We start from the raw sequence: 27,679 nt of genomic DNA on the forward strand, positions 1-27,679 counted from the left end.
AGTGACTGACATCAGTCAAGAGCTCTGTTTGTTATTTTGGACAGAATTTTTCCTCTGAGAGGGTATTTCACTTCAACCTCTTCTTTAAGGACACTGGTGGACTCCTTTTCTAATATACAGTAACAATATTAAGGTGTTGTGTTGTGGCATAGAAGAGAAAACATGGACAAAGAACACAATTATGATGCTTTAATAAACTGAAAACAGACACAAAGGAACATTGACTGAATCCACTGAAAAAAGGGTAAGGAAGATCATTTTTTATTTATTTTAAAAGAGAAGAAAGATAGAAAGTATACACTTATTCACATATATGATTTTAGCAGAATTTATTATTTCACTTCTACTTTTGCATTTAATATTTTCACATTTATTTATTAAGTTTAATGACAAATCTTTCGTTGTTATCTGGAACGTCTTTCACCATGACTGGTTGTAAAAGCAGTGTGATGATGTCACTGTCAGAAACACAATGTATGTTTGATTATGGTGGCCGTTTTCTCAGGCTTGAGCTGAGAGTTGTGAGTCAGCTGCTTCTGAATTACTCCTGTCATGGAAGAGTGTCAACAGCGAAGACTATCATGCTAAATATGATGTTTGTAATCTTCTTTTTTACTCAGTGTATTTAAGAGAAGTACTCTAAAATAGATATTAAAACAATTACGTATTTAAAGTTGCTCATGAGGTAGTAGATCAATAGATAGAAAATATAAACTACAGCAATATCTCAAGAACACTAAAAAACATTGAATGGAATGTCTATTGTTTTGTTTTAGGTTAGCAATTATCATTCACCAACAGCTATTTAGAAAATAAACAAATATCAATGTGTTATTTGAAACATGCTATTCATATCTTTGATTTAAAAAAGGCTCTGGAAATGAAGGATAAAAGAATAATTTTGGGTTCCCAAAAAGATCTTTTTAGTAATTAGTTCTTTAAAAAAAAAAAACATTTTTTTTCTAAAGAACATTGTCATTTATTATTAAGAAACTTTTGAACTGGAAATGGTTATGAAAGTTAAGTGTTCTTCTTGAAACCATCAATGCCAATTTTAAAGTGTGTAAATCCCAAAATTTTGGAAAAAAAATAACGATTTAAAGCACGATTTAAAGTATTAGTTTTCTTTTTGGGTTTCCCATTAATATATGCTTAATTATGCTTAAAGCACCTTAATTGAAAGAAATGTGAAAAATGCTAATTGATTTGATGTCAATTGACTACCTTGATGCCAAAAACGACATCTAACTGACTGCTAACATATAAAATGTATCCTGTAATTTTGTGGACACCAATATTAGATGTCCATTTGATGTTGTTTTGACATCAAAGTAGTAGTTTACATGCATTGTAGGTACGAATACAAATTCTAGTGTACATTTGCAATTAAGGCTTTCAGATGAAAAAAAATAAAAAAAAAGCTTTCTAAAGTTAAAAATTTTAAAGGTAAAAATAATACCATTACTGTCTTTAAAAAAAAAACAAAGTTATATTTTTACTGGTTATACTGACTGGTTTAGGCCTAAATATCCAAGAATTTTCTTTTCGTCTCAGTCCCTTTATTAATCTGAGGTTGCCACAGCAGAAATATCAAGCCAATTTTCATTTTTTTACGTGTTTTTTCACATGTTGTTCAAGTTTTCTGCTGGGTACTATTGATAGCTTTAGTAGTTTGCTGGACTAAAATAGTGAACATTATAGTTGTCATTTTAAGTATGAGACAGACTTTATCCTGCATTAATGATTGATTGATTGATTGATTTCATTTGACAAATTTACCAAAAATAAACAAACGAGTCCAATTAGACTAATTCATACATATTTTTAAAACTGTCAATGATCAAATACACAAAAAAGCCACAGGCTTATTCCATTGTAAAAAATGAATGGGCAAATCCCCTGAGTTTTCCCTCTGAGCGGTTATTTTATTTCAACCTCTGCTTTAAAGAAACTGATGGACTCCTTTTCTATATGTAAATGATTAATTTTAAGGCTTTTGTATCATGCTAATACAGTAAATGTTCATGCTCAGATTCAGTATCTCATGACAAGTTAAGCAGCATCTGTTTCTCTGAACAAGCTGTCGTGGTACTTTAAGGCTGAACTGATAAAACCCAGACTGAACAGAGCAGCGTATGTGTCCACGAGCACAGAGCTGTCATTGTCCCGTCTCTGGAGGAAGAGCTTCATTCAGGCTTTGTACAGTTTGGTGCATGGCACTGCAGTGCTGCCGATGGCACACGGACAGCTAGATACTGACCGCTATTAGATCATACTTATGAATCTTTTCACCTAGTGTGAGCTGACTCAAGAACTTTTTTGTTCCATCATGACTCTCGCTTTCGTATTAGCTCATCCACGGAGCGTATAGTATGACTGTATTTTATGTGTCCCTGCGTGCCTGAGCAGATGTGGGCTGAGAATGTGTTTCAGTCACCGAGGTCCTGTTTCCACCCACATCTTCTCCCCTGAGTCAAGCTCGTCCCTCTTGAATGTCGATTCATTCACCTCCATGTCTTTGACCATGCAACTCACATTTACACATTTTAAACTCAAATTTTAGAGGCTGATATAATCTTTGGCCCTCTTCACTTAGGGGTCACAAATGACATTTTTGAGCCTGGAAATTTAATTTTTATGCATCTATAACTATGCATTTATAACTTGTGACCCTCTAAGCCAGGGGTCACCAAACTAGTTCCTGGATTTTAGTTTCAACCCTAATCAAACACACCTGATCAAGCTAATCAAGGTCTTACAAAGTTTAGTTGAAACAGCCAGGCAGGTGTGTTGAGGTGTGACACCGGCCCTCCAGGACAGAGATTGGTGACCCCTGCTCTAAGCGATGAGGTCCAAAGGTAGAATTTCAGATTAAAATTTCTAAATGTGAGCTGCATGATCAAAACCTGAACCAGAAAGTGAATGAATTTACATTGAAATTGATATATATTCTTATAAATATGTAGAGATGCTTTTGTATTTATATACATTTTAGGGCTTTATTTTTTACTTGTTTATTTTCTTAGTTTTATTAGGTTTTAATTTTACATATACATTCTGAAAAGATTAGATAACAGGTTTGCATTGTAATCAAGCATTACAATTTTGTTAGAAAGAGAACACACACAGAGAGAACATGTTATGTTAGTCTGAATTTGATAAACTTAAAAATAAGTAAAGAATCAATAGTAATAATTTATAATACTTTATGCAAACATTTAACAACTATTACAATCTAAAATTATTGCCTGTCTGTCTAATGTGTGTGTGTTTCCCTGCCAATTTTGCTCTCTTGATATTTTATAGTGTCTTCATTGTTATGTACTTTGTGTAGTTTGTACAGCATGTATAGTTTGGACATTTGTTAAATGTATTTATTTTGACAAGGATATCACAATTACACTGGACAACCAAATGCATGCTAAAGTGTTTTTGCAGACTTGTTCATTCTCAACACCTGTCCACGGGAGGCTTGGTATAAAATGAAAATAAAATAGAAACATATACAATAATAAATATTAAAACACATTATAAACACACAAATAGTACAATTCTTTACATAAAATTGCTATAAGGCAAAAGAAAAGGCGGCATGATCAAACAAACTAATAGCAAACCATTTGTGTAAACACTGCTGCTTTTTTAACCACATTTTCCCCAAGTATAACTACTTTAAACATTTAAATTATTTTCTGATTTTAGGCTAACAGGTAAATCGTCACACAATTTGGTTCCTAACAGAGAAAACTGACCAATGTGGAACAAGACAATCACTATTAGCAGTTGCTCATTTCCATTGAACTTTCTAGGTTTGTAATCTTTCCTTTTTTATTGGCAGTTTAACATTTCTAAAACATAGCTAATGTGACAAAAGTCACCAAGCATCATCCTATTCTGGTTGAGCAAATGAGAAAACTTTCAGTTTTCAGTTATGTCTGTCTGACCGGAGAAGCTCAGAGGGCTGAAACTCTTTTATGTGCGCTCACTAATCACATGACTGCATTTAATTTTCACCGAGAAACAAACATTTCATTCACTGACTTAGCTTAGTTTTTCAGGACCAAACAATGAGGCCCACATATTGATGTCATAATCAAAAAGAATGCAAAATATCTGACGACTGAATTTGGCTGTACATGGCCTATGGCAAAGTGCTAACATAATTATGACATGATATAGCCTACTAATTATATTAAAATCAGATAATATTAAAAAACCTTTGAGAGACTATTTTAATACAAAAAAGCTTTATTGATTTAACCATCATGACCAATAATTCAATATAAACCATAAGGAGAGAGAGAGAGAGAGAGAGAGAGAGAGAGAGAGATGGAGGGGGTGGGACGTCATTCATGCTTCATGTGTAGAGTGGGCAAACGGATGAAGACAATGAAGAGGGATGTTAGTTGGAGAGGTATACATTACAGAAAGCGTCTGCTTGGATTAACATTGTTTTGGACCTTATTGAATGCAAAACTTCTGGGATTGGAATTACATTTTTGGATCATTAGCAAGTTAAGGCAGATTAGAGAAATGAGGAAACAAACTCCAGGCTTGGTATAAAAGGTAAACACCTAAAGATATAGTGACTGACAATTGTGAACATTTAATATAATGCAATTTTAATACATTTATTTTTATTTTAGTGCCGTGAAATGACCCGCTGACACAGAAAAAGAAGATTCTGTGAATCCTGTATATACTTCAGTTCAGTTGGTAGGCTATTTTGTTTTGTTTGTGTAATTAAGTTGTTAAGTGACCTTTACTAATGAATAGTACCTTTGATCACCAAACAAAATAATGTAGCTAACGTGACATGAAGGCCAACAAACCAAAATATGTAGCTTTTTCCTTTAACTGTTTTGCTTTAGCAATACTTAGCAATGCTAATATGTGGTTTAGAATTCAGCTTTTCCCACATTGGACATTAATAATTATGCATTTAGAAAACTACAAAAAAAAACCTTGTGCATTGTAATGAATTATTCATGAAAGAGGTTATTTTCATATCATTTGTTTTTTATCTTGGACTTTTATATTTTCCAGGAAACATATGAATAGGCTGTATTATATCCCTGCTGAAAAATCCAGCTTAAACCAGCCTAGGCTGGTTGGCTGGTTTTAGCTGGTCAACCAGGCTGGTTTTAGAGGGGTTTTGGCCACTTCCAGGCTGGTTTCCAGCCATTTCCAGCCTGGTCTTAGCTGGTTAGGCTGGGAGATGACCAGCTAAAACCAGCTTGACCAGCCTAGCCAGGCTGGGAGCCCAGCCAAAACCAGCTATGTCCAGCTTAAACCAGGCTGGTCAAGCTGGTTTTAGCTGGATTTAGCTGGTCATTTTCCAGCCTGACCAGCTAAGACCAGGCTGGAAATGGCTGGAAACCAGCCTGGAAATGGCCAAAACCCCTCTAAAACCAGCCTGGTCGACCAGCTAAAACCAGTCAACCAGCCTAGGCTGGTTTAAGCTGGATTTTTTAGCAGGGATGGGATTGATACTAATTTCATCCCATATTATTATACACATAGGGCCAATAATGCTAATAATTCCAATGTATAATATTCATTAATTAACTATATAAATACGATATACAAAACTAACCGTGTTTGGGGTTGTTTGTTCACTCCTCAATAAAACAAAAGTTTAAAATTGACGTACAGGCTACGCAGCTTGAATGCAAAGGATTTTTTAGTGGACGAATCACGTTTGCGTAAGCAAAAGAAGGCGGGGCTTAATATAACGCCAATGAAAGTTTATATACGAAATAGTTTGGTTTGCCTCAACTGCACATTAACGAGCATTTTAGCATCTACATTGTACATAAATTGAACAAAATTACACCAAAACGCTGTTTAACTGAGGGGGAAATTGAGTAAAAAAGAAAACAACATGCAAACAAGCCAAGCACGTGTGGACCAATGTTTGTTATTATTTAATACGGATTGTAGCACTGGTTCTAGTATTTTCTGTGTCGTCAGGTCACAGTAAGGCAGATGCTGTATAGCAGATATGAAGTGTTGGAGGATTCCTGTCATAATTACTGTCCTACAGCAAACATGGATTCTGGCCATGGAGATTCCTCCTGATGGTGAGGAACTGTGATTGTAACTCATTCAGATCTGTCTTTGTGAAGTTTATTTTGCTCACCAAGACTGCATTTATTGAATTTACTGTAATTTGTGAAATATACTTTACTCTGGCTATTCAAAGCTGAACTTTAAGCATCATTGTTCCAGTCTACTAATGTATATTGTAATCATTTATTAGCATAATTTTTTTGTATTAATGGTTGCAATTTCTTTTCAAGGATATGCAGGTTTTGTTGTTGATGTTAAGGTTAAGCTTTCCTCAGAAATATATATGAATATCCCTTTAACTGCCCCACCAAGATTTTTTTTACTTACTCCTAATATCGATAGTTAACACACTCGGTGCATTTTTTTTAAAAAACATCCCATGATTTCTAAAATATCAACCTTTACCAAATAGTTGAAGTGTTGGTTTATGGTAAAAGATACGGAACTAATACTTATACTGTAAAAAATCTGAAAATATGAAGCGTAAGGCCAATTAAAAAATATATATATTCAAAATAAAACATTTCTGAGTACTAAATCAACTTTATTTTTTTAATTCCCTGCTGAAAAATCCAGATTAAACCAGCATAAGCTGGTTGGCTGGATTTAGCTGGTTGACCAGGCTGGTTTTAAAGGGGTTTTGGCCATTTCCAGGTTTTAGTTGGTTTTAGCTGGTCATTTTCCAGCCTGACCAGGTAAGACCAGGCTGAAAATGGCTGGATACCAGCCTGGAAATAGCCAAAACCCCTCTAAAACCAGCCTGGTCAACCAACTAAAACCAGCCAACCAGCTTAGGCTGGTTTAAGCTGGATTTTTTAGCAGGGTTATGCCATAAAATATTTCAGATTCTCATTTAACATCAAATTTATTTATTTATTTATTTATTTTTACAGCAAAACCAAATTCAAGTGTAGCAGTGCAAGAGGATCATATTTGTTAGATTTTTGTGTGTGTAATGCTGTGTAGTGTAAACCATTATGTAAAGCAGTCATTCTTTAAATGACTATAGCAGTCATTATTTAAAACAGTAAACACATGGTCAACCGTTTGGCAGAGCGGCAGTCAAAGGGATATATGAAGAAAATGAAATAAAATGTTTTACACTGATACTAATAAGAACTCTGAGCACCAATAATTACTGATCATAATAGGGTGCTAAATCATCACATTATTACAATTATTTCTAAAGGATCACTTAGGTCTGGAGTAAAAGTAATTAAAATTCAGCTTTGAATCACAGGAATGAAATATATTTAAAAATGTATCACAATATTAAACTGTTATACTGTTATATTGTTTTTATTTTGATTAGAATGATTATTAATTAGAGTTAGAATGTTTCCAAAGTTTTGACTGGAAGTGCAGGCATTGTCTTTTTTAATGTGTTCAAATATTGTATTTTTATATTCATTTCCATACAGTCAGACAGCCGCCAATGATCTATAAAGAGAGTGTTCAAGACTACATAGTAGATCCGGTTGACCCAATCATAGTGGAGTGTGAAGCAACAGGGAATCCACCTCCAGTGTAAGAACATCTCCGGATCTTTCTTCCTTTATGACCTTTGCTTTCCCATGATTTTCCTTAGTTTGTTTGGGTTATTCACCTTTTTCTACATGCGTCTTCTGCATTTCAAATTATAGATTGCCATTTCAGTTTAAAGAACTTCCAGTCAAAAGCACTGTGTTTTGCATCATACTGCTGCAGAAAGACTTGTTTGAATTTTTGGGGTTATTCAAGGTCTTCTGAAAGTCATTTGTAAAGTTTATTAAAATGCCTTTTTGACATTCGATGGATGATAATAAAGTGAGTTGAAGATAATAAAGTCAGATCATTCTAGCCAGTATTCATTTATTTAGTTTTTTAAATTGTTTACCATGTAACAGAAGCTACTTCCATAATTCACATAAAGTATAATGGGACGTACTGTAGAGAAAGGTGGATAATATTGTGCTGATGTATTGATTGATGATGCTGTAAAATGTATTGGTTAAATTTGAATAATTTAAAAAAATGCTGATGATCATATGATCACACCCTGTACGTAGCTTCACATGGACGCGTAATGGAGTTTACCTGAACGTGGCACGGGATCCTCAGGTCAGCATGAGGTGGCGTTCGGGCACATTAGAGATTTTCTTCTGGGGACGTCCTGACGATTATGAGGGCATCTATCAGTGCACGGCCACCAATGAGTTTGGCACTGCTCTCTCCAGTTACATCAATCTGCGTGTCTCCAGTAAGCCATAACCTATATGTTTGTGAATACACAACAATTGAGTTTAGTGTATTGATGTTTGAATCTATTTGCTTTAATCAGAGGCCCGAACATGGTTGAAGGAGTATCTGGAGCCAGTCACAGTAGTAGTTGGACTTCCTCTCATCCTTCCCTGCAATCCACCTGAAGGCCCTCCTAAACCAGACACTTACTGGCTGAACAGTAGTAAGTATAAGAGATTTAGATAAAGTGGTCTGAAGTTAGTCAGAGTTGGTTTTAAGCTGTGCAATGTAGATGTGCAGTAATGGTTTGGGATCAGTCATTTTATTATTTATTTTTATTAAGAGGGTTATTTAGCTGGTGCTGAAAGCCTTGTAGTTATTGTGTCCACACATCACTATGGTGTTCACGGAGACCCGAGTTTGATTCGTGGCCTGAGGTCCTTTGCAAATCCTTTAACCTCTCTCTGCTATACCCACTCTTTCTGTCAATAATAATAATAACTGTAAAAAATCAGCAAGGATGCATTACCTTTTTCAAAAGCAACAATAAATAAGGGTATTAAGTTACTACGATTTTTATTTTAAATAAATTCTGCTCTTTTGAGATTTGGGTTAATAAAGGAAGCAGGGAAAATGTACAAGGATTTTCAACATTTAAAAGTGTTTCTGGACCCCAAATCGTCATATTAGTAAACTTCTGTTGGATCATGTGACATTGAGGAATGCCGTAATTATGCTGGAAATTCAGGTCTGGCACCACAGATATGAATTTTAAAATATATTAAAATAGAACACTTATTTACTTTATTTTGCTATTTTGAATGGTAAAAATACAGCTTATTGAAACCAAAATTTCCCAAAAGATACCAAGTTCAAATATCATAATATTATTGCCTAGTCCTCCTAACTGTATAAATTATGCAGATTAATTAATACTAAAGCTACAAAGGTTAATAAGGTCACAAGCAAGGAGTGATTATATCCTTGCCTTTTTTAGTTAGATTAATATCAAATACACAGCTGGTAAACAAGAATGCATGGGTTCAATGCAATGATACACACACTAAATTCCTGTTTATTGAGAGTATTCAACAAAACTTTTGTACATAATTGTCCATTCAATATAAAAAAAAACACAAAATTTGGGGTTTGTGTATGAACTAAACTGAGCTCTTTCATGTCTTCTTGTACTTAAATGTTTTTAAAATTACCTACAATAACTACATGTAGTAACTACATAAATGGCCATAACTATTATGACTACTAAAGACTGTGCAGAATAGAATTTTTCAAGTCATATTTACATTAAAAGCTTCTATTAGGATTTTAGAATTATGGTTTGAATGTCTGTTGCCATATTTTACGCAGAAAACAAGATCATTTTTGTAATATAGCATATAATTGTGTACGCAGGCAGGAGAGCAAAGTCTTTTCACTAGAATGAAAATGTTGTTTTGAAAGACGTGCCTGAATAAAATTGTGTTTTTGCTGTTAAAAAGTTCAGTTTTGTTTTGCATAAAGTTGCTAGGCAAACAGAGACATGCATATTCAAAAGCACAGGAAAAAGGAGCGAATACTTAAATGCAAAGGTCAATGTGACCTTTACGGCCATTCAAGGTAGAAATAGTCAGAACTCTTGTGTTTTGTAATGTTAATAAAATAGCAATGTTAGAATGAAACATATACTTGTAACATGTAATTTGATATAAAAATAATAATGTTAGAATAAAACGGATACTTAAGCCATATAATTTAATATAAAATTTTAGTTATTAAAATACAAAATGACTGCCTCAGTATTGTTCTAGTGTGAAAGCACATGAAAAATAATAAACCTTGTGCTAATGCAGCAGTGGCCCCAACTAGGATGGTAAAAAAATCTGACATCTTTCATCAACTTCCTAAACATGCAGCCAGCTGTTTGTATCCAAGTTCATCTTTATTCCATAGCAATGTCGCCAATTCGTCAGGATCGTCGAGTGTCAAAGTCAGAGAACGGAGATCTGTACTTCTCCAGTATCGTAGCAGACGACGCTCTTACCAACTATGTCTGTGTGGCCCGTTTTCCCTTCACCAACACCATCCAGCAGAAACCACCCCTCATCCTGCAGGTGCTCACAGGTTGGTGCAAGAATCTGCTTTTTATTCTGCTTTAGAATTGCACTTCGTTTTAATATTTCTACTTGTGCCTATTTCTGTTTGTGTTTAGTTGAAGGAGACCATGATTAAAACATCTAACAGTCTAACACAATGGTGAGCTTTTCCTTATGCTTCTTTATTAGCATGCCTTAACTCATCCACTAACTATTGATAAATGCTTTGGCCAAGTTTATCCGATCAGAATTGTGTTATTTTATGTCAACTAAGCTCGCATGGCAGCACACACGGCACCCAAGTTTCTGAAACCCAAAGGAACTGCCAGCACAAGGATTGCGATGCTGGGAGAGGAGCTTATTCTGGAGTGTTTTGCTGCAGGAGTGTGAGTTTTAAAAGCATTTTGGTTGATTGCATGTCTATTTTTTGATTATTGGTAGATTGTTTGATTGTGTTGTTAAATCTCATGTTAAACATCTTTAATCTCACATAGAAATCTGATATATACATTAACAGTCAAAAGTTTGGGGTCAGTGTGATTTTTAAATGTACTATAAATACAGTACAAATTGTAAAATTGTAAAATGTTATTGCACTATACATAACTGTTCAAAAGGAGTTTATAATTTAATTTAATAATTTATTCCAGTGATTTTAAAGATCATTTTTCAGCTTCATTACTCAAGTCTTAAGTCACATGGTCCTTCAGAAATCACTTTAAAGTTAATTAATTATTATTGTTATTATTATTAATATTATTAATATTAATGGTAATAGTAATACAAGTAATCATTTAAAACTACTTACAATAAGAAAGCAGTTATTCACAATTTTTATATATATTTAACAATTTTTATTTACATTAAATAAATGCCACCTTGATGAACAGAATTCTTAAAAAAAAAAAAAAGGAAAGAAACTGGCCTCAAACTTTTGACCAGTAGTGTATATTGTTTCAGAATTGATATAACAATGTGTATATCCCTAAAAATCACACGCAGAATTAGATTATTTATTAAGGATTACAAGATAAAGTTAAATTAAAAGAAAAAGACAGTGTGTCCACTGGGTCTTAAAAAGTCTTAATGTCTTAAATTACAAAAAGTAAATGTTAGGTCTTAAAAAGTCTTAAATTCACTAAAATATTGTGTTGTAGGTCTTAAATCATTTTAAACAGGTCTCAATTTTGCTTTGTCAAAGTAAAGCTACTCAATTGGGCCGACGTCCATCCAATCGCAACAATCCATCTCGGTAAAACCTAATTTTTTATAATAAAGTTTTTTTATTGCAAGGAGATACAATTCACAACAGCTATTAGATATTTTTATAGAAAATTAATTCCCTATTAAATAAAGAAAAGAAAACAAATAACAATGATTCCTCATAATAATCCTAGTAATAAACCGATAAAAAAAACTTTGTATAAGTCTATATATATATAGTCAATTTCTATATTTGAATACTGTTAGACTCTTGTTTTTTGCTCTGTCGTATTTATTTAAGCTTATAATTTATTATACTTAATGCAGATGCACTGCATAGAAAAAGACTTGTTCGCCCCAGTCAATCTAAATAATGTAATCCTTCCAAACAAAGTTATTCAAAAATCATCTGGTGAAATTATATTCATATCACAATATATATCTCAGCAAAACAAAAAACTGCAATGTCAGGATATTTTTCCATTATCGTACAGCCCTAATATATGAAATATTTGTACATATATGTATATATTTATAATTCCATATGGCCATTTTGGAACTGTTTGAAATATATGTTTCATATAGACCATTTTGATGGCTGTAAACAATAACAATGGTCCTTACGTATTTCCTGTTTTACATTTTGAATTTCTATAGCTTCCAAGAATGCAAACAGGTCCACATATTCGTAAATAATGTTATGATAGCTGCTTTAACATGAAGGTATGATTAAATTGCCCCTTATTACAGTTATGAAATAGTTTGACAAAAAGCAGGAAATGTTCATGGACCCATGATTCTTATTTTAAGTGTGTGAAATCCAAACATGAATTTGTCATATGTTATTTGCTTGTATTGCCCTATATCAAAGTTCTACACGGATTTAGGTCTGATTCTCTCTTTTTCTTTGTAGTCCAACTCCCTCCATCAAATGGACTAAAGATTATGAAGAGATGACTATGACAGGGAAGAAGCTGGAGAATTTTAATAAGACGCTTAGAATAAAGAAGATCGCAATGGATGATGGAGGAGACTATATCTGCACCGCTTCTAACAGGATGGGCAGCCTGGACCACATCATCACTGTCAGGGTCAAATGTAGAATACTTCATTATTTTTATTACTGTTGTTTGTCACTAGTGGATTCACACAAAAACACACCTTCTGTAATTTGCTCATTTTCATGTTCCAAAGCAAATTATTATCTTGAATACAAACTGTAATGTTCACGCACAGGATTGCACTATATTTATCATCTATAATAATATGGTAGTTGTATATTTTAAAATTATATGTGAGCAAAGAAACAAACACGATAAGAGCCCAAAAGCACACACTGTGATGAAGCCTATTATAATTCAGTAAGAATAAATCTAAAGTTCACTTTATGAATAATAATAAAAAAAAATCCTCTATGCATATTTTATTATATATGAATAATATTTCAATCAAGATGTTTTTTTTAAATGAATATTTAACACCCCTTGTTTATAACAATAAATAAGTAACAGCGTACAAAAGACCTGTAACATAAAGCCAAACTGAAGTCAATATTCACTTAAAACTGCATATATTAGGCTGAATGTTTTATAGGCAGAAGTTCTATATTTACTCTGGTTTATTATTTTATTTTTGTGGTTTGTACGGTTTTTGTTTGTTGTTGAAACGTCTCTTTTGGTAAGCAAATCTTATATTGTGACATACTATTACAGTTTTTTTCAGCTGCCATTGCTCCAGTCTTCAGTTCCACCTGAAATATGCTGATGTGGTGCTCAATAGATATATTTTATTGTAATTATGAAAATAGTAGAAGTAATAAGTTGTGCTGCTTAACATTTTTGAGAAAACATGCATTGCTTTCAGCATTTTTTAAGCAGATTTTAAAATAATGGCATTTATTTAGAAAAAAATTCAACAGTAACTATTAAAATACAATATTTATGACAATAATATATACATATTTTTACAACTGTTACTTCTGATCAATTTAATATGATTAACTAGTTTATCTGTCCCGAAAGTACACTGTTAATCCTAAACATTACATGCTTTACAGCAGGGGTGTCCAAACTCGGTCCTGGAGGGCCGGTGTACTGCATAGTTTAGCTCCAACTTCCTTCAACACACTTGCCTGAACATTTCAAGTATACAGAAAGAGCTTGATTTGCTGGTTCAGGTGTGTCTAATTGGAGGTGGAACAAAACTATGCAGGACACTGGCCCTCCTGGACGGAGTTTGGGCACCCCTGGTTTACAGTAAAGAAAGAAAAACCGAAGCATACCAGTGTAATAAAATATGAAGATGAATAAATAAGAACTATATTTCATTTTAAGTAGGAATGACTAAATTAAGGTCCTATTCTCAATTGTCTTTGACTATTCTCTGCAGCGGTTCCGTTCTGGCTGGAGAAGCCTGAGAGTCTGGTTCTGTCTCGGGATGACGGTGGTAGTATGGTGTGTAGAGCTGATGGGATTCCTCGACCACAGATACAATGGCTGGTTAATGGAGAGCCAATCAGTGGTGAGGAAAAAGCAACAACATACTTAATAACAATAACAACATAACACTCACTCTTTCTGTGTTCCCATTAGATGCTCCTAGGAGTCCAGGCAGACAGGTTTCTGGAGACACTTTGACTTTCAGGGGTGTGGTTCCAGACAGTGCTGCTGTTTTCCAGTGCAACGCTTCAAACCCATACGGATATATCATGACTAATGCTTTCTTGGCTGTAATGGGTAAGAAGATGAAGTGAAAGTGTTAGGATGTACATACTAGTTAGCTTTAACAACTGCTTCCAACAGATCCTCTTGTCTGTAGACATGAAGCCTCGTCTGCTTGGTCCGAGAGATGAACTGTTTAAAACAACAGAAGGCAATCTCACTCTTCTAGACTGCCCATATTTTGGCTCTCCTAAACCTGTTCTACGGTGGTAAATATAGTACTTTGCTATCATTTATTCCTATTATCACATATGGAAGGATGAAAAGAGAAACTACTAGGTGTACTGTGAATTGTGAGTATTACAAAATGAGTATTAAATAACTTCTAAATATCCATATCTGTATGTACTCCAGGTCAAAAGGTGGAGTTGGTACATTAGAAGGAGGCCGTTATAGGACTCTTCCAAATGGCACATTGGAAATCAGAAACACAAAGTTACAAGATCAGGGTGCCTATGTGTGTGTTGCAAGCAACGTCATTGGACGAGATGAGAAAGAGGTGCAACTAGAGGTCAAAGGTCAGTGTCTGGAACAGATCAAAAAATAATATAAATATTACTCACATGCACTAATGTTTATTAAAAAAAAATAGTTTGAGGAAATGTCTAAAAAACAAAATGTTAATTAATTTGTTACTTTATATTGACTCTCAGTTTTACTTGTTTTTATTTTAAAGGAGCTTATTCTTCAATGCGGAAGTGCGCTTGTTTTTACGCTTGTTTTAAAACTTCAGATTCTGTTTGCAGATTCTGTTTGCAACATCAAGCAAATGAACGAGCTGTTTTTAATGTCTAAAATTAAATGAAAGTGAATGGGACTGGAAGTCTTGAGTCAAAAAGATTCAATTGGCTGCGCCTGCTCGTACACAAAGAATAAGGTCAAAATGTAAATTTAAGATCATTTTTAAGAGCAATGTAGGAACTGCTTGTAATGAAACTTAAAATGTCAAGACTTTCAGGATGTCTATGAAAGATTGTAGAATTATTTTTACGGGAAGGAAAATTTTGTCTGGAAAATCATAAGATGTTTTTTTATGTTTTTGTATGCCCCAGACATAACAAGAAATTTCTGCAGAAAAAAGCTGTTCTTTACTGGAATTAAGGGATATTCAATAGATTTGCATGTGTCAAAGGATTTCTAAAGTACAATGTGGAAGCAAAGAACATGGTTGCCTACGCAAAGTGCATTTAAAATCCTATAACACACAGCAAGCCGTTGATTATCCTGTTTTTTTTTCTATAGACATTTGCCAAAGTTTAGGCAAGTTTAAACTAGTAATGCTTTTGGCAGCTCAATATTTGACTGAGTTTTTGTCAGTATGATACATTAGATAGTTCCACTTTAAGTCAGTCACAGCAAAGTCCTCTTAAGCAAGTAATTTCACTCTGCAGCCATCTTTAAGACACCTCTCGGGCAGTATGCTCGGACATTCTTTCTGAATGTGGAAACATCAAATTCTCCAAAACTGCTTGCCAAGCTTAAGATTGAATTTGATATTAGGAATTACCAATAAAATTAACAACTGTGCCGTTTAGTTTTATTTCTAACCATCCAAATCACACAAAATCTGCAGAAATTCACGTCTGATCCAAGCCCCTCTCCCGGACTATCATCAGTCTATATCGATCAATGATTGGCTCCTCTACTAGAAGTTGAGCTTTATTCGCCATATAGTGATCGATGTTTGGCTCCTGTATTAGGAGGCAGGCTTTATATAGACCGTTACACTTTTCCCCATTCAAAAAGACACAAGTGACATGTCTTGTGTATTCTATAGTCTGCTCACAGGCACATGCTCGAGAGAGATCATGTAAATGACCGAGAGATATTGAATAGCTCATAGTAACATGTGTTAGCTACCTCTTCCCAAATATGTTTAGCGTGAGTACAATCAAGAGTACATACCAGACTGGTTTCAGTTCACTTAAGTCCCTCGTAGCCCTTGTAAGTAGTATTATGTCATTATTTTATAAACTAATCTGCTTGTTAAAATATTCAACTTGTTTTTATTTTCTAGAGCCCATTAAAATCATCCGCGCTCCACACAATACTGTAGTCATAAGAGGGAGTCTGGCTCGCTTTGACTGCAAGATTAAATTTGACACGTCTCTTGATGTCACCGTGACTTGGCTTAAAGACAAGAAGTTCTTGATCTTAGGAAGAAGGTAAACACAATTGCAGATGTGCATGCATAAGCATATGTGACATTTTTTCATTCTGTTGTTTTCCTTTTTTCAAATAAACTGTATCAAACCACTTTGTATCCTATAGGATGACAAAGGATGAGGAATCTCTGAGCATTGCTGATGTGTACAGAAGAGATGAAGGCGTCTACACATGCAGGGTTAAAAGTGAACTGGAGGAGGTCACAACTTCTGCTAAACTCACTGTGATGGGTAATCACATATATACTCTCCATTCATATAAAACACATAGACTCCCTGTATGCAGACTAAATGTGAGCACATTATATATATATATATATATATATATATATATATATATATATATATATATATATATATATATATATACTTTGGGTTTCAGACCGTCCAGACCCCCCAACTGACCTAGAGATATCAGACCCATCCGAAAGGAGCGTTAGACTCACATGGACACCAGGACTGAGCAACCACAGTCCTATTAAAGGTATTATCTGATGTCTTTATCATCATTTTTACAAACATAGATGCAATCTAAAGAATTTAGTTTCATACAGATGATTTTGATTGACTTTCTTACAGAGTACCTGATTCAGTACACCGAAAATCTCCTTGCTGACTATTGGCTGCTGCCGAGTGGCTGGAAAAATCTGACCAGTTATCCAGGAAGCCTCAATTCTGTCATTTTACAGCTGACCCCGTTTGTAGAGTACACATTCAGGGTCATTGCTGTAAATGGAATCGGTCCCAGTAAACCCAGCTGGGCATCTGAATATTACCAGACTGGTGGAGCTGGTAGGTAATTTTTTATTCTATTCTATTATAATTTATTGTATTATAATTTATTATAAAATATTGTGTATTTAGTGCCTGATGCCATCCCAAGAAACATCCAAGGACTGGGATATGGAGTGTTCAGAAATAACATGGAAATCAGCTGGGAGGTGATGCACTCTTGATTGATGGACGTCAATCATTTTAGTCAAAGCTGTTGCCTTTGTTTGGTTCTGTTAACTGTGCTATTTTGTTATATTTGAAGCCACTGGAGTACAGAGAATGGAATGGGCCAAAACTAGGCTATATGGTTTGGTGGCGACGGCGGGATTCAAGAGAGGAGTGGAAGAACTACACAACATACTGGTGGTGCAGCACCATCATCTACGACACTGACACCTTCACGCCGTATGAGATCAAAGTTCAGGCCATTAACTTTTTTGGTTATGGCCCAGAATCTCCTGTTGTTATTGGCTACTCTGGAGAAGATCGTAAGTTCACGTTTCAGTATCCAGTGGTTCTGTTCAGTGTGCATAAAAAGAGATTTCTTTCGGTTTTTAACTCATTGTGTTTCTCTGACAGGTCCAGTTGCTGCTCCATCTGAGCTGAGTGTGTCAGACATTGAAAGCACAACACTGACAGTCCACTGGGAGCCAGTGGCAAGAGCTGACATCATGGGGGAAATAAAGGAGTACAAAGTATGACTTCTTTGGTTTACCAAAACAAATGTTACTAGTGATATTTGGAATTAGTTCTAGTATCTTTAGAATGAGTGCTAGCTGCTAATCAATAAGTCAGGGGTGTCAAACTCTAATGCTGGAAGGCCACAGGCTTGCAGAGTTTAGTTCCAACTCTAATTAAACACACCTGATCAAACTAATTGTGTGCTTTAGGCTTGTTTAATACCTACAAATAGGAGCATTAAAGCAGGGTTGGAACTAAACTCTGCAGGGCTGTGGCCCTCCAGGATTTGAGATTGACACCCCTGCGATAAGTAGTGTGTATTTCTTAGGTACAAGTAATAATAAATAATTCTAATAAATAAATTTTAGTATCTATTGTACTTGTATTCGATAATAGCTTCCTTACTCCCAGGGCCATTTATATCGAAGTTGATATTAAGCTGCACCATATTGGTGTTTCGTAACTAGATATTTAATAATAAGTATCTATTTAAATTGTAATAGTATTTAATCAATAAATACTATTCAAACACACAGCAACTTTCATATTTAATGATTATATAATAAGTGCTAGTGTCTATATACAGTATACTATCAAGTATTCTTCATACCGTAGGGATCAGATCAATTTCTTTGGGTGAAATGCTTAACACTTCATTAAGCACAACTGGTTCGGGTTCTGTCCTCAGTTGTATACTATATCAATTATGAGTTAACTAACTTTGGTTTTTCATAAAGACATTAACTATTATTCTTATGTTTTCTATAGCAGGAAACCACAAATTATTTCCAAATTCTTCAAAAATAGTCGGTGATAGTAAATGCTAGGTTATTTATGAAATGCAATTTCAACCAAAACATTTTTTATCAGGTTGTAAACACCTCTTTTCTGCTGTAAAGTTGGGTATTTTAACATGGGAGTCTATAGGCATTTACTTTCTTTTGGTGCAAGCCCCCAGTGGCTAGTCGATGTATTGCATTTTCAGTCACTTTTGTATTTTCTTCACAAGGAAGAGTGGGAGGTTTCCTCTTGGTGGGTAATATTGTTCCTGGAGGGCCATTGTTCAGCTAAGTTTAGCTCCAACCATAAAAAAAAAAAATGCCATAATCTCTGAGACCTTGATTATATTGTTCAAGTGTGTTTGATTAGGATTGGAGCTAAACTCTCCAAGGACACTGGCCCTTTAGGATCAACGTTCCCAACACTCTTGCCCTATTAGATCATATTATTAGTTTCTAAAAATAAGTAGAATTAAACAAACGAAAGAACACTTTATTTGTTAAATGTTAAAATGGCTTGCCATATTATAGTGTTTGCATAGATTTGCTGAACAGTGAATAATAATGGCTGCTGATGGAGCTGTGTTTGTTTTTTTAGGTGTATTACTGGAGAGAAAGCAGTCGCCTGCCCTGGCACGTTGTGACCAGGAGGATTAAGACCAAAAGTTTTAAAGCTAATGGACCACGTCTGTCCGGGACTCTGACTGGTCTTGTCCCATTTAGTAACTACAAGATGTACATAGTAGTGGCTAATAACCGATATGAAGGGCCGCCCAGCCACAACATTGAGTTCCAGACTCCTGAAGGAGGTATGAGAGCATTTACAAAGCACATTGTATACATACAGGCACAAATTCACACATTTCTGCTTTTCATTCCAGTGCCCACCATTCCCAGATCATTCAGGATCATGCATCGCCACTATGACACCCTTTACCTGGACTGGGAAGAGCCTGCAGAACCCAACGGTGTTCTCACTGGATATATTCTCAAATATCAGTCATGTAAGTGCACTTCATTTTAATTTTTTAAGCATTAAGATAAGTGCTTTATAAAAATATTTTATATAAAATGGTATTTCATAATATTACCGTTTTCAAACAGACAGTTAAGGCCCACTTGTGAACCTTGGCAAGCTTCTGGCTCAAGATTATTTTAAATAAAATGCAAAAGCAAGTCAATAAAAACAATAAAAAAATGTAGTATGCATTTTATTTACTAGAAGTTTTGCTATTATTTGTATGACAGTAACAGTTTGAGCTAGTATGAGGGAAATAAACTTATAAAAATAAATAAAAGATTAACTGACACAACCTTTATTAACCATATTATTTTTCGCCATGTTTATGCTCTCGTGCTCACCAAGGCTGAAATTATTTGATTAAAAATACAGTAAAATTCTTTTAAAATAATTTAGTATGCAATTAATTCCTGTGATGGTACATCTGAATTTTAAGCATAATTCCTCCAGACTTCAGTGTCACGTCCAAATCTCATTCTAATATGCCAATTTGGTGCTCAGAAACATATCTTAATATTCTCATTTTGCAATTTTTTTGTGGAAACTGTTATACATTTTTGAAGGTTCACTGATAAATGCACTGTTAAATATCGCAATGTAACATGTCCAACATACTGTTTGCAAAGCTTCCAGTTTTGTCTTTCTAAAAAATGTTGAATTCCTTCAAATTGTTATTGCCTTTTTCATATTTTGATTATATTAACATATTAAAGTTGCCTTCTCTTTTGAAAATAACTAAGCACATATACACTTTAAGAATAACAATATCATCTCTGTAGTGAATGTCAGTGTGGGAATCCAGGTAGAAAACATCCCTCCTAACATCACTTACTTCTCTCTGCGGCGTCTTGACCGATACACCCGGTACAAGTTTTCTCTGGCAGCACAAACTGAGGTTGGAGTTGGCGAGGCTTTTACAGAGGAATCGCCCCATTTCACAACTGAGGGTAACTCGGTTACATTATAAGATCATCATTCTGTAAACACAAAACGGTTTCTAACACGTCTGCCTGATCGTGTGTTTGCATGCCTGAGCAGAATATACCCGGGATCAAGTAGACATCGTGACGCAGGGATGGTTCATTGGTTTGATGTGTGCAGTTGCTCTTCTTGTCCTCATCATGCTCATAGTGTTTTTCATCAAGAGGAGCCGAGGAGGAAAGTACCCAGGTACTAGATATATTACTTGAAGATAAGTTAATCTGATCACACTTTATTTTAAGGTACAATTGTGGCTATTAATAAACTATTAAATATGACTTTTGCCTCAACACACTCCTAATTTGCTGCTTATTAATAGTCATCAAGGTAGTAGTTGCATTTAGGTATTAGGTAGGATTGGGGTGTAGAATAAGATCATGGAGAATATGTATTGTAAGTACTATAAGTAATAAGTAATACTATAAGTTATAAGTACTAATTAACAGCCCATATCTTTATAATAGGCGGTAAATAAGACAATAGTTAATGGTGAGAATTGTTATTTAAACTAAAGTGTTATTATTTTTAGGCCCCATTTACATGGCAATGGATTTAGGTCAATCAGCAAAAGTTTATTATAATTTCTGCCTTCGTCCATACAACACCAGCATTTGTCAGTTCGCTGAAATGGACTATTTGGATAAGAGGGTATAGAGTGGAACAATTTTAAAAAGCTGTGTAGATAGGCAAAATAGCACTTCTTGGAAAGATGATGCCACAGTACCATGTGACAAGAGGGAGGAAAAACCTTGCACATAACAACCACTAACAACAACAATGGTCATTACAGAGCTGTGTTTTGCTGCAAATGCTGATAAGTTTATTAGCATTAGTACAACAAAAATTGTATTAGGACCAGTAGAGATGCATTGACAGTTACATGTGTGAGATATTCTTTAATCCAGTTTAGTTTACATCCGTACTTTGTGCGCTGAAGAAGAACTTCATACTCACCATAGATATTTACATTAGATGTAGCCTATGCTATAGTTGTCTATTAAAAGGAATGCGTCAATACAGCCGCCTTTTTAGTACAGGGAAGCGCTCTTTTGAAATGAATGTGGGACCAAGGTGTAGTGAAGGACTGGCCATCCAGAGCCAGAGATACACACACACACACACACACACACACACACACACACACACACACACACACACACACACACACACATATATATATATATATATATATAAGATCAGGAGTTTTTCAGGTGGTCCATATGCAAATATTTTTTTTAAATTACGAAAATTATAATTTTACATCACTGTTCTACATTTTACATAAAATGTATTATCCTGACTCTCTGTTAAATTTGATCTAATGTATGTCCTGAAACACACCCCCTCCCTTGCCCTCACTTGTTATTCTAACGGGGAGAGCAATTGTTTGTGAATGAATCTCCGTTATGAACGACTCGTTCTCTTAGCCGACAATAATACACGTTTCTGGCACCGCAGCATCTTGTTGGTTGTCAAATTTCATTTCCATTGTTTGCTTATTTTATTCAACAAAACTAGCTCAAGCCTATTATTTAGTGTGAGTTGGTGCGGCTTTGCCTTACGGTTAATGCAGAAATTTTATATATTATCATCAATATGTTAGCACATATGTTAACAAACAAAAGCCTAAAAAAGTAAATTTTATCTATGAAATGTTCTTTATGCTTTGTTTTCTTTGTTTGCTCGTTACTACACCCGTACAAAGCGCTGAAGTCTAGCATCTTCACATTGGCTTTAGTGAAGAATAGTGTGGTTGAATGACATTTGTCCTCGGTGCACTGTACAAATGTGGCAACGCTATTGACACATGCTCAGGGTCCGTATGCAATATCTAGTGTATATATCTATGTATACTCACTGTATTCTTCTGTGATTTTAATGTATCCTGGGGCTCTTTCTGTGCTTGTTTACAGCCCCACATATAGGTGTGGCATACATATCACATTGTTTTAAAATAGTTTTCCACCTTAACACTAAATTTTTAAAAACATTTGTTTATGGACACAACTGTTTCGGAATCTGCCAAAGAAATAAAAAATGTATCTTTGCTATCTGGACGTAGCGTTATAAAATACTGTTTATAATAAAAGTTTTAATATTTTGTATGTTTGTTTGTTTTATAAGTACGGGACAATAAGGACTTTGCACTGGAGCCGATGGATGAAAACGGAACCTTTGATTACAGGTGAATGTTTTTGATGAGTAGCTAAAAAATCATCTCTGGCCTTCCTGTTTGAGTTTAAAAATTATAAATGCTTTCTTAAACTGCTCCTATTATTCTGTTTAGGCTCTGAATTTAGTTTTGGAGCTAGGTTTCTTGTGAAAGGTTTATATGCAAGGTCAAAAAACACATTTAATCTCATTTCTCAAAGAATTTTGAATACCAAAACAAAAATTTTACAAATATTTTTTTTCTTTTTGTTTATTATGAAATATAAAACCCCTGATTTTAGACGTTCATTTAAATAATGCAGCATTTTTTGGTTGATTGTCCTCATGTTGCTTATAGCCTATAGGGAGAAAACTTCTATGACGAATATGAAATATAATTGTAATTGTAAAGCATAGCTTGAACTGGAATTGTTAACAGCTTGTTCCAGCAGATCAGAATCAAATCTTTCTTTTAGGATGTATACTTTATTTCTGTAGTACAGATCTTTTAGATCCATAAACAGCTACATTAAACACTACACAAAAGGTAAGATTTGAAAAAGCATAATAGTGGCACTTTAAGTCTGTTTATTATAATGGCATTTTATTTTCAGTTATGTACTTGCATGAAAACAGCATGTGAGGTGTATTAAACATTTGAAAATTAATTAATCTTATTATTTACACGAGGGGTGCTCAACCCTGTTCCTGGAGATCTGCCTCCCTACATATTTCAGTTGCAACCCATATGAAACACACCTGCCTGCAAAAATCAACTGCTGTTCAGCTCCTAATTAATTGGTTCAGGTGTGTTTGATCAGGGTTGGAGCTGAACTACGCAGGAAGGCAGATCTCCAGGAAAATGGTTGAGCCTCCCTGATTTACACCATCATATTATCGCATTAGCACAGGTTGATATAGAGAATACACTGTATATCACAATAATTATCCCTTTTCTCCCTCCCAAAGTCATAATTGATCCCTTCATTCATTAAACATTTCTCACTTTGTTCATTCCTCCTGTATTTTGTTTTTTTTTTTATATCTTTTGCGATTGGACCACTGAAGGTCTCTTGAGAGGTATGATACATGTGAAATATGTGTTTGTGTCCTATTAGTTTTATTTTAATAATCAGTTAACTTCAAATTGTCTAGACGGTTTTTATACTACTGTTCAAAAATTTGGCAAACTAATTTCAGAAGTGACACATTCAATTGATCAAAGCTGACTAACAAATTTGTAATGATACATAGGATGTTTCACTATACTGGAAAACTATCATGGTTCCACAAAAATATGAACATCTTTAACCCAATAAGATGACCTGAAATGTTTCTGACATAATGATCAAAGTATACTTTGAATGAAAAGAAATGTCACAATATTAGTGTTTTTACAGATTTTTTGAAAACTTTTGAATGGTTGTTTTTTTATTAATCAACTAGTGTCACAATTTACATAATTATTTATTTACATTATACTACTTTGCATAAACAATATTAATTGTATCTTTTTTTATATCAGGATAACACGAGTGTCCACCATACCTTATTCCAGACGGTTTGTATTTCTTCAATTTTCAAGCATTTTTTTTTTTGTATATCTGAGAATATATCTGAAATAAATAATCTCTTCCTCAGTGAAGAGGAAAGTCGTCAGGGACGAAGTCAAGGTGCGATCGAGCACATTAACAGAAGAACCAACAGTGACGACAGCCTGATGGAGTATGGTGAAGGAGAAGAGATGGAGTTTAATGAAGACGGTTCCTTCATCGGAGAATATACAGGCGTCAGTAAGAGGAACATGGACAGGAGCCCATATCATGACAGCTCTGAGCCCACATCTCCTGTGGCCATCTACTCTTTTGCTTAAACGCCCACATTATGTCACCTTTACACACTCAGACTGAGACTATGATCCATTTAATCTGTCAGACTGGCTAGAAATGACAATAGTATCTGGATGCAGCCTTTATGATGCAAGCTGAGGTTGCATCGCTCAGAGATGCAATGTCAGACACAATGCACTCAATGGAGTTTAGTGACGCATAGTGACATCACTGATGATTAGGGGTGTGGTTAGGTGAACAGATTAAAAAGCATTGGATGAAGCTCAGATTGCATCTGCACCGAGTTTGCAGCCAGATCCCTCTCGGAAATAAGGTAATTTAAAGAAACACACTGCTTATTTTGGAAATAGGCTCATTTTACATTTGAGCCTTACCGCTAGAGTAAAACAGTTGTGTTTCACCATTTTTTCATCCATTCAACCGATCTCTAAGTCTGGCAAATGCACTTTTAGATTAGTTTAGCTTAGCTTAGCATAAAACAATGAATTGGATTAAACCATTAGCGTCTCGTTCAAAAAAAAATTAACACATTTAGATAAATTTCCTATTTAAAGCTTGATTTCTCTCTAGTTACATCATGTACTAAGACTAACATAAAATGAAAAGTTGTTCCAACGTAATAATCAAGGTCCTTTGCTGCCGTAACATGGCAGCAACAAACAAAATGGTAAATGGCCGGCAGCTAGCTCTCTGCAACTCTCACATGGTCGCCCACTGAAGCTAAGCAGGGCTGCGCCCGGTCAGTACCTGGATGGGAGACCACTTGGGAAAGCTAGGTTGCTGCCGGAAGTGGTGTTAGTGAGGCCAGCAGGGGGCGCCCAACCTGCGGTCTGTGTGGGTCCTAATGCCCCAGTATAGTGACGGGGAGACTCTATACTGCTCAGTGAGCGCCGTCTTTCGGATGAGACGTTAAACCGAGGTCCCGACTCTCTGTGGTCGTTAAAAATCCCAGGATGTCCTTCGAAAAAGAGTAGGGGTTTAACCCCGGCATCCTGGCCAAATCTGCCCACTGGCCTCTGTCCATCATGGCCTCCTAACCCTCCCCATATCATGATTGGCATATCATCACTCTGTCTCCTCTCCACCAATCAGCTGGTGTGTGGTGTGCGGTCTGGCGCAAAATGGCTGCCGTCGCGTCATCCAGGTGGATGCTGCACACTGGTGGTGGATGAGGAGATCCCCCCCCATTGTGTAAAGCGCTTTGAGTGCCCAGAAAAGCGCTATATAAATGTAACGAATTATTATTATTATTATTAACCCAGCACTAGGGCTATTTTCAGATGCACAATTTCACTGTGTCTGATGCAGCTATGCTATGGTAGCAAAGTTCCTTGATTATTACGCTGAGATGAATGTATAATTGCTAGCTATATAGACCTTAAAAATATATATATATAAAAAAAAAAATCTGTCAGTCTCAGTACATGATGTATACTGGATATTCAAGCTATGAATAGGAAAATGATCAACCCTTTTTTTTAAGCGAGATGCTAATGGTCTAATCTGATTTAATAATTTATGCTAAGCTACGCTAAAAGATCGGAGATCAGATAAATGGATTCGAAAACTGTAAAACTCTGGTAAAAGACTTGTATAATGAGCTTATTAGCGGGATGCTAATGGTCTAATCTGATTTAAAGATTTATGCTAAGCTAAAAGATCGGAGATCAGATAAATGGATTCAAAAACTGTAAAACTCTGATAAAAGACTTGTATAATGAGCTTATTTCCAAAAAAAGTGGACTGTTTCTTTAAGAGTAAAACAGTGTTTCTGGTGATTTACAGTAGAAGTACCAATCGTTTTTCAAATCCACAAATCATGTGCGAAAAAAGCCAAGCAAAGATGTGTTTATCATGTTGATAAGAAGACTGAAAGGAAATGCAAGCTTGATTCGCTGAACAAATGCATTCTTGTGTTATAAACTAATATTCAGAGTCAATTTACACAGCTTCACTGAGAGATGTTGAGTTTTAGAAAATCCCACAAAGCTTTATCTAACCAAATGACTTTTGTAAATCACTGATAGCTGCCAATAGTTATTGTCTATTTTATTTTTCTATGTATTCATGTGTATTTACTGTACTGTTGGTCACATTAATAGACTACAAGACATTTTTCCTTACACAAAATTCTATCTAACCATCTGCTGCTTATTGTAGTATGATGTATATGATGTCTATTGCATATTTTTTGAGTCTGGTTAAAAAAAATACTATCATAAGTTTTTTTGTCAATCATTCATTCATTCATTCATTTTCCTTTAGCTTAATCCCTTAATTATCAGGGGTGACCGCAGCGGAATGAACCGTAAACTATTCCAGCATGTTTGACGCAGAGGATGCCTTTCCAGCTGCAACCCAGTTCTTGGAAACACCAATTCATTTACTTTCTCTCACACACACACACACACACACACACACACACACACACACACACACACACACACACACACACACACACACACACACACACACACACACAACGGCCATTTTTAATTCATCCAATTTACTTTGGACTGTGGGGTAAATCGGAGCATTCTGAAAAAAAAACAACAACACATGAACAACATGCAAACTCCACTTAGAAATGCCAACTGACCCAGTGGTGACTTGAACCAGCAACTTTCTTGCTGTGAGGCCACAATGTTAACCACTGAGCCACTGTGTTGTCATTTTTTTCTGTGAGGAACAGATCAAAGTATGTAGTCTTGTGTTTCGCCAAGGTTAACATCTATCCCATATGATCATGAATAAACAATATCAACACTTTCGAATTTGAGAGAATTTTCCAATTAGAAGCATAGATCACATAGAAATGAAAGTGTGCCATTTTAAATTTAGGTTGAACTTTGCCTTTAAGAGCCTGTGATGAGGCCGATAAGTCGATATTCTCGGCTAGAGAGCAGTGTTGCGATTGGAAATTTGTACCCATGTTTTTTTTCAGATACATCTGACTAACTATATGGTGG

The 27,679-nt window shown here is 35.1% G+C and overlaps 1 protein-coding gene across 19 annotated transcripts; it reads left to right on the forward strand.

Moving 5' to 3' along the window:
- Positions 1–13: 13 nt before the first annotated feature.
- On the forward strand, positions 14–26,932 carry nfascb (neurofascin homolog (chicken) b). 19 transcript variants are annotated; one of them, XR_015523409.1, is made up of 28 exons: positions 14–244; positions 4,647–4,716; positions 5,974–6,083; positions 7,494–7,599; positions 8,121–8,311; positions 8,393–8,515; positions 10,243–10,413; positions 10,660–10,771; positions 12,502–12,686; positions 13,977–14,108; positions 14,180–14,323; positions 14,406–14,517; positions 14,663–14,826; positions 16,326–16,473; positions 16,580–16,704; positions 16,856–16,957; positions 17,053–17,265; positions 17,338–17,414; positions 17,510–17,735; positions 17,827–17,942; positions 19,306–19,516; positions 19,589–19,711; positions 20,508–20,675; positions 20,767–20,898; positions 22,834–22,911; positions 24,386–24,421; positions 24,502–25,263; positions 26,038–26,932. XR_015523409.1 is itself a non-coding variant. In XM_087306798.1 (28 exons), exons 3-28 carry the CDS (start codon positions 6,005–6,007, stop codon positions 24,731–24,733), a joined length of 3,501 nt encoding a protein of 1,166 aa, XP_087162924.1. In that variant the 5' UTR covers positions 105–244; positions 4,647–4,716; positions 5,974–6,004; the 3' UTR covers positions 24,734–26,932. The 19 variants fall into 19 exon arrangements, 9 of the variants coding, with proteins under 9 accessions (XP_087162929.1, XP_087162924.1, XP_087162925.1 ...); XR_015523407.1 differs by having other exon boundaries at positions 34–244; positions 24,502–25,315; positions 26,033–26,932; XR_015523412.1 differs by having other exon boundaries at positions 39–244; positions 24,502–25,043; positions 26,433–26,932.
- The last annotated feature ends 747 nt before the right edge of the window (positions 26,933–27,679 follow it).

The sequence above is a fragment of the Danio rerio genome, chromosome 23 (genome assembly GCF_052040795.2).
Source record: "Danio rerio strain M-AB ecotype USA chromosome 23, GRCz13ab, whole genome shotgun sequence".
Taxonomy (NCBI): domain Eukaryota; kingdom Metazoa; phylum Chordata; class Actinopteri; order Cypriniformes; family Danionidae; genus Danio; species Danio rerio.

Excerpts from the sequence above, each read along its gene's own strand:
- nfascb (XM_087306798.1), top strand. The coding sequence starts at position 6,005 with ATGAAGTGTTGGAGGATTCCTGTCATAATTACTGTCCTACAGCAAACA. Across the intron at positions 10,414-10,659 it reads CATCCTGCAGGTGCTCACAG|CTCGCATGGCAGCACACACG; the intron begins GTTGGTGCAAGA and ends ATGTCAACTAAG. Across the intron at positions 24,422-24,501 it reads ACCATACCTTATTCCAGACG|TGAAGAGGAAAGTCGTCAGG; the intron begins GTTTGTATTTCT and ends TCTCTTCCTCAG.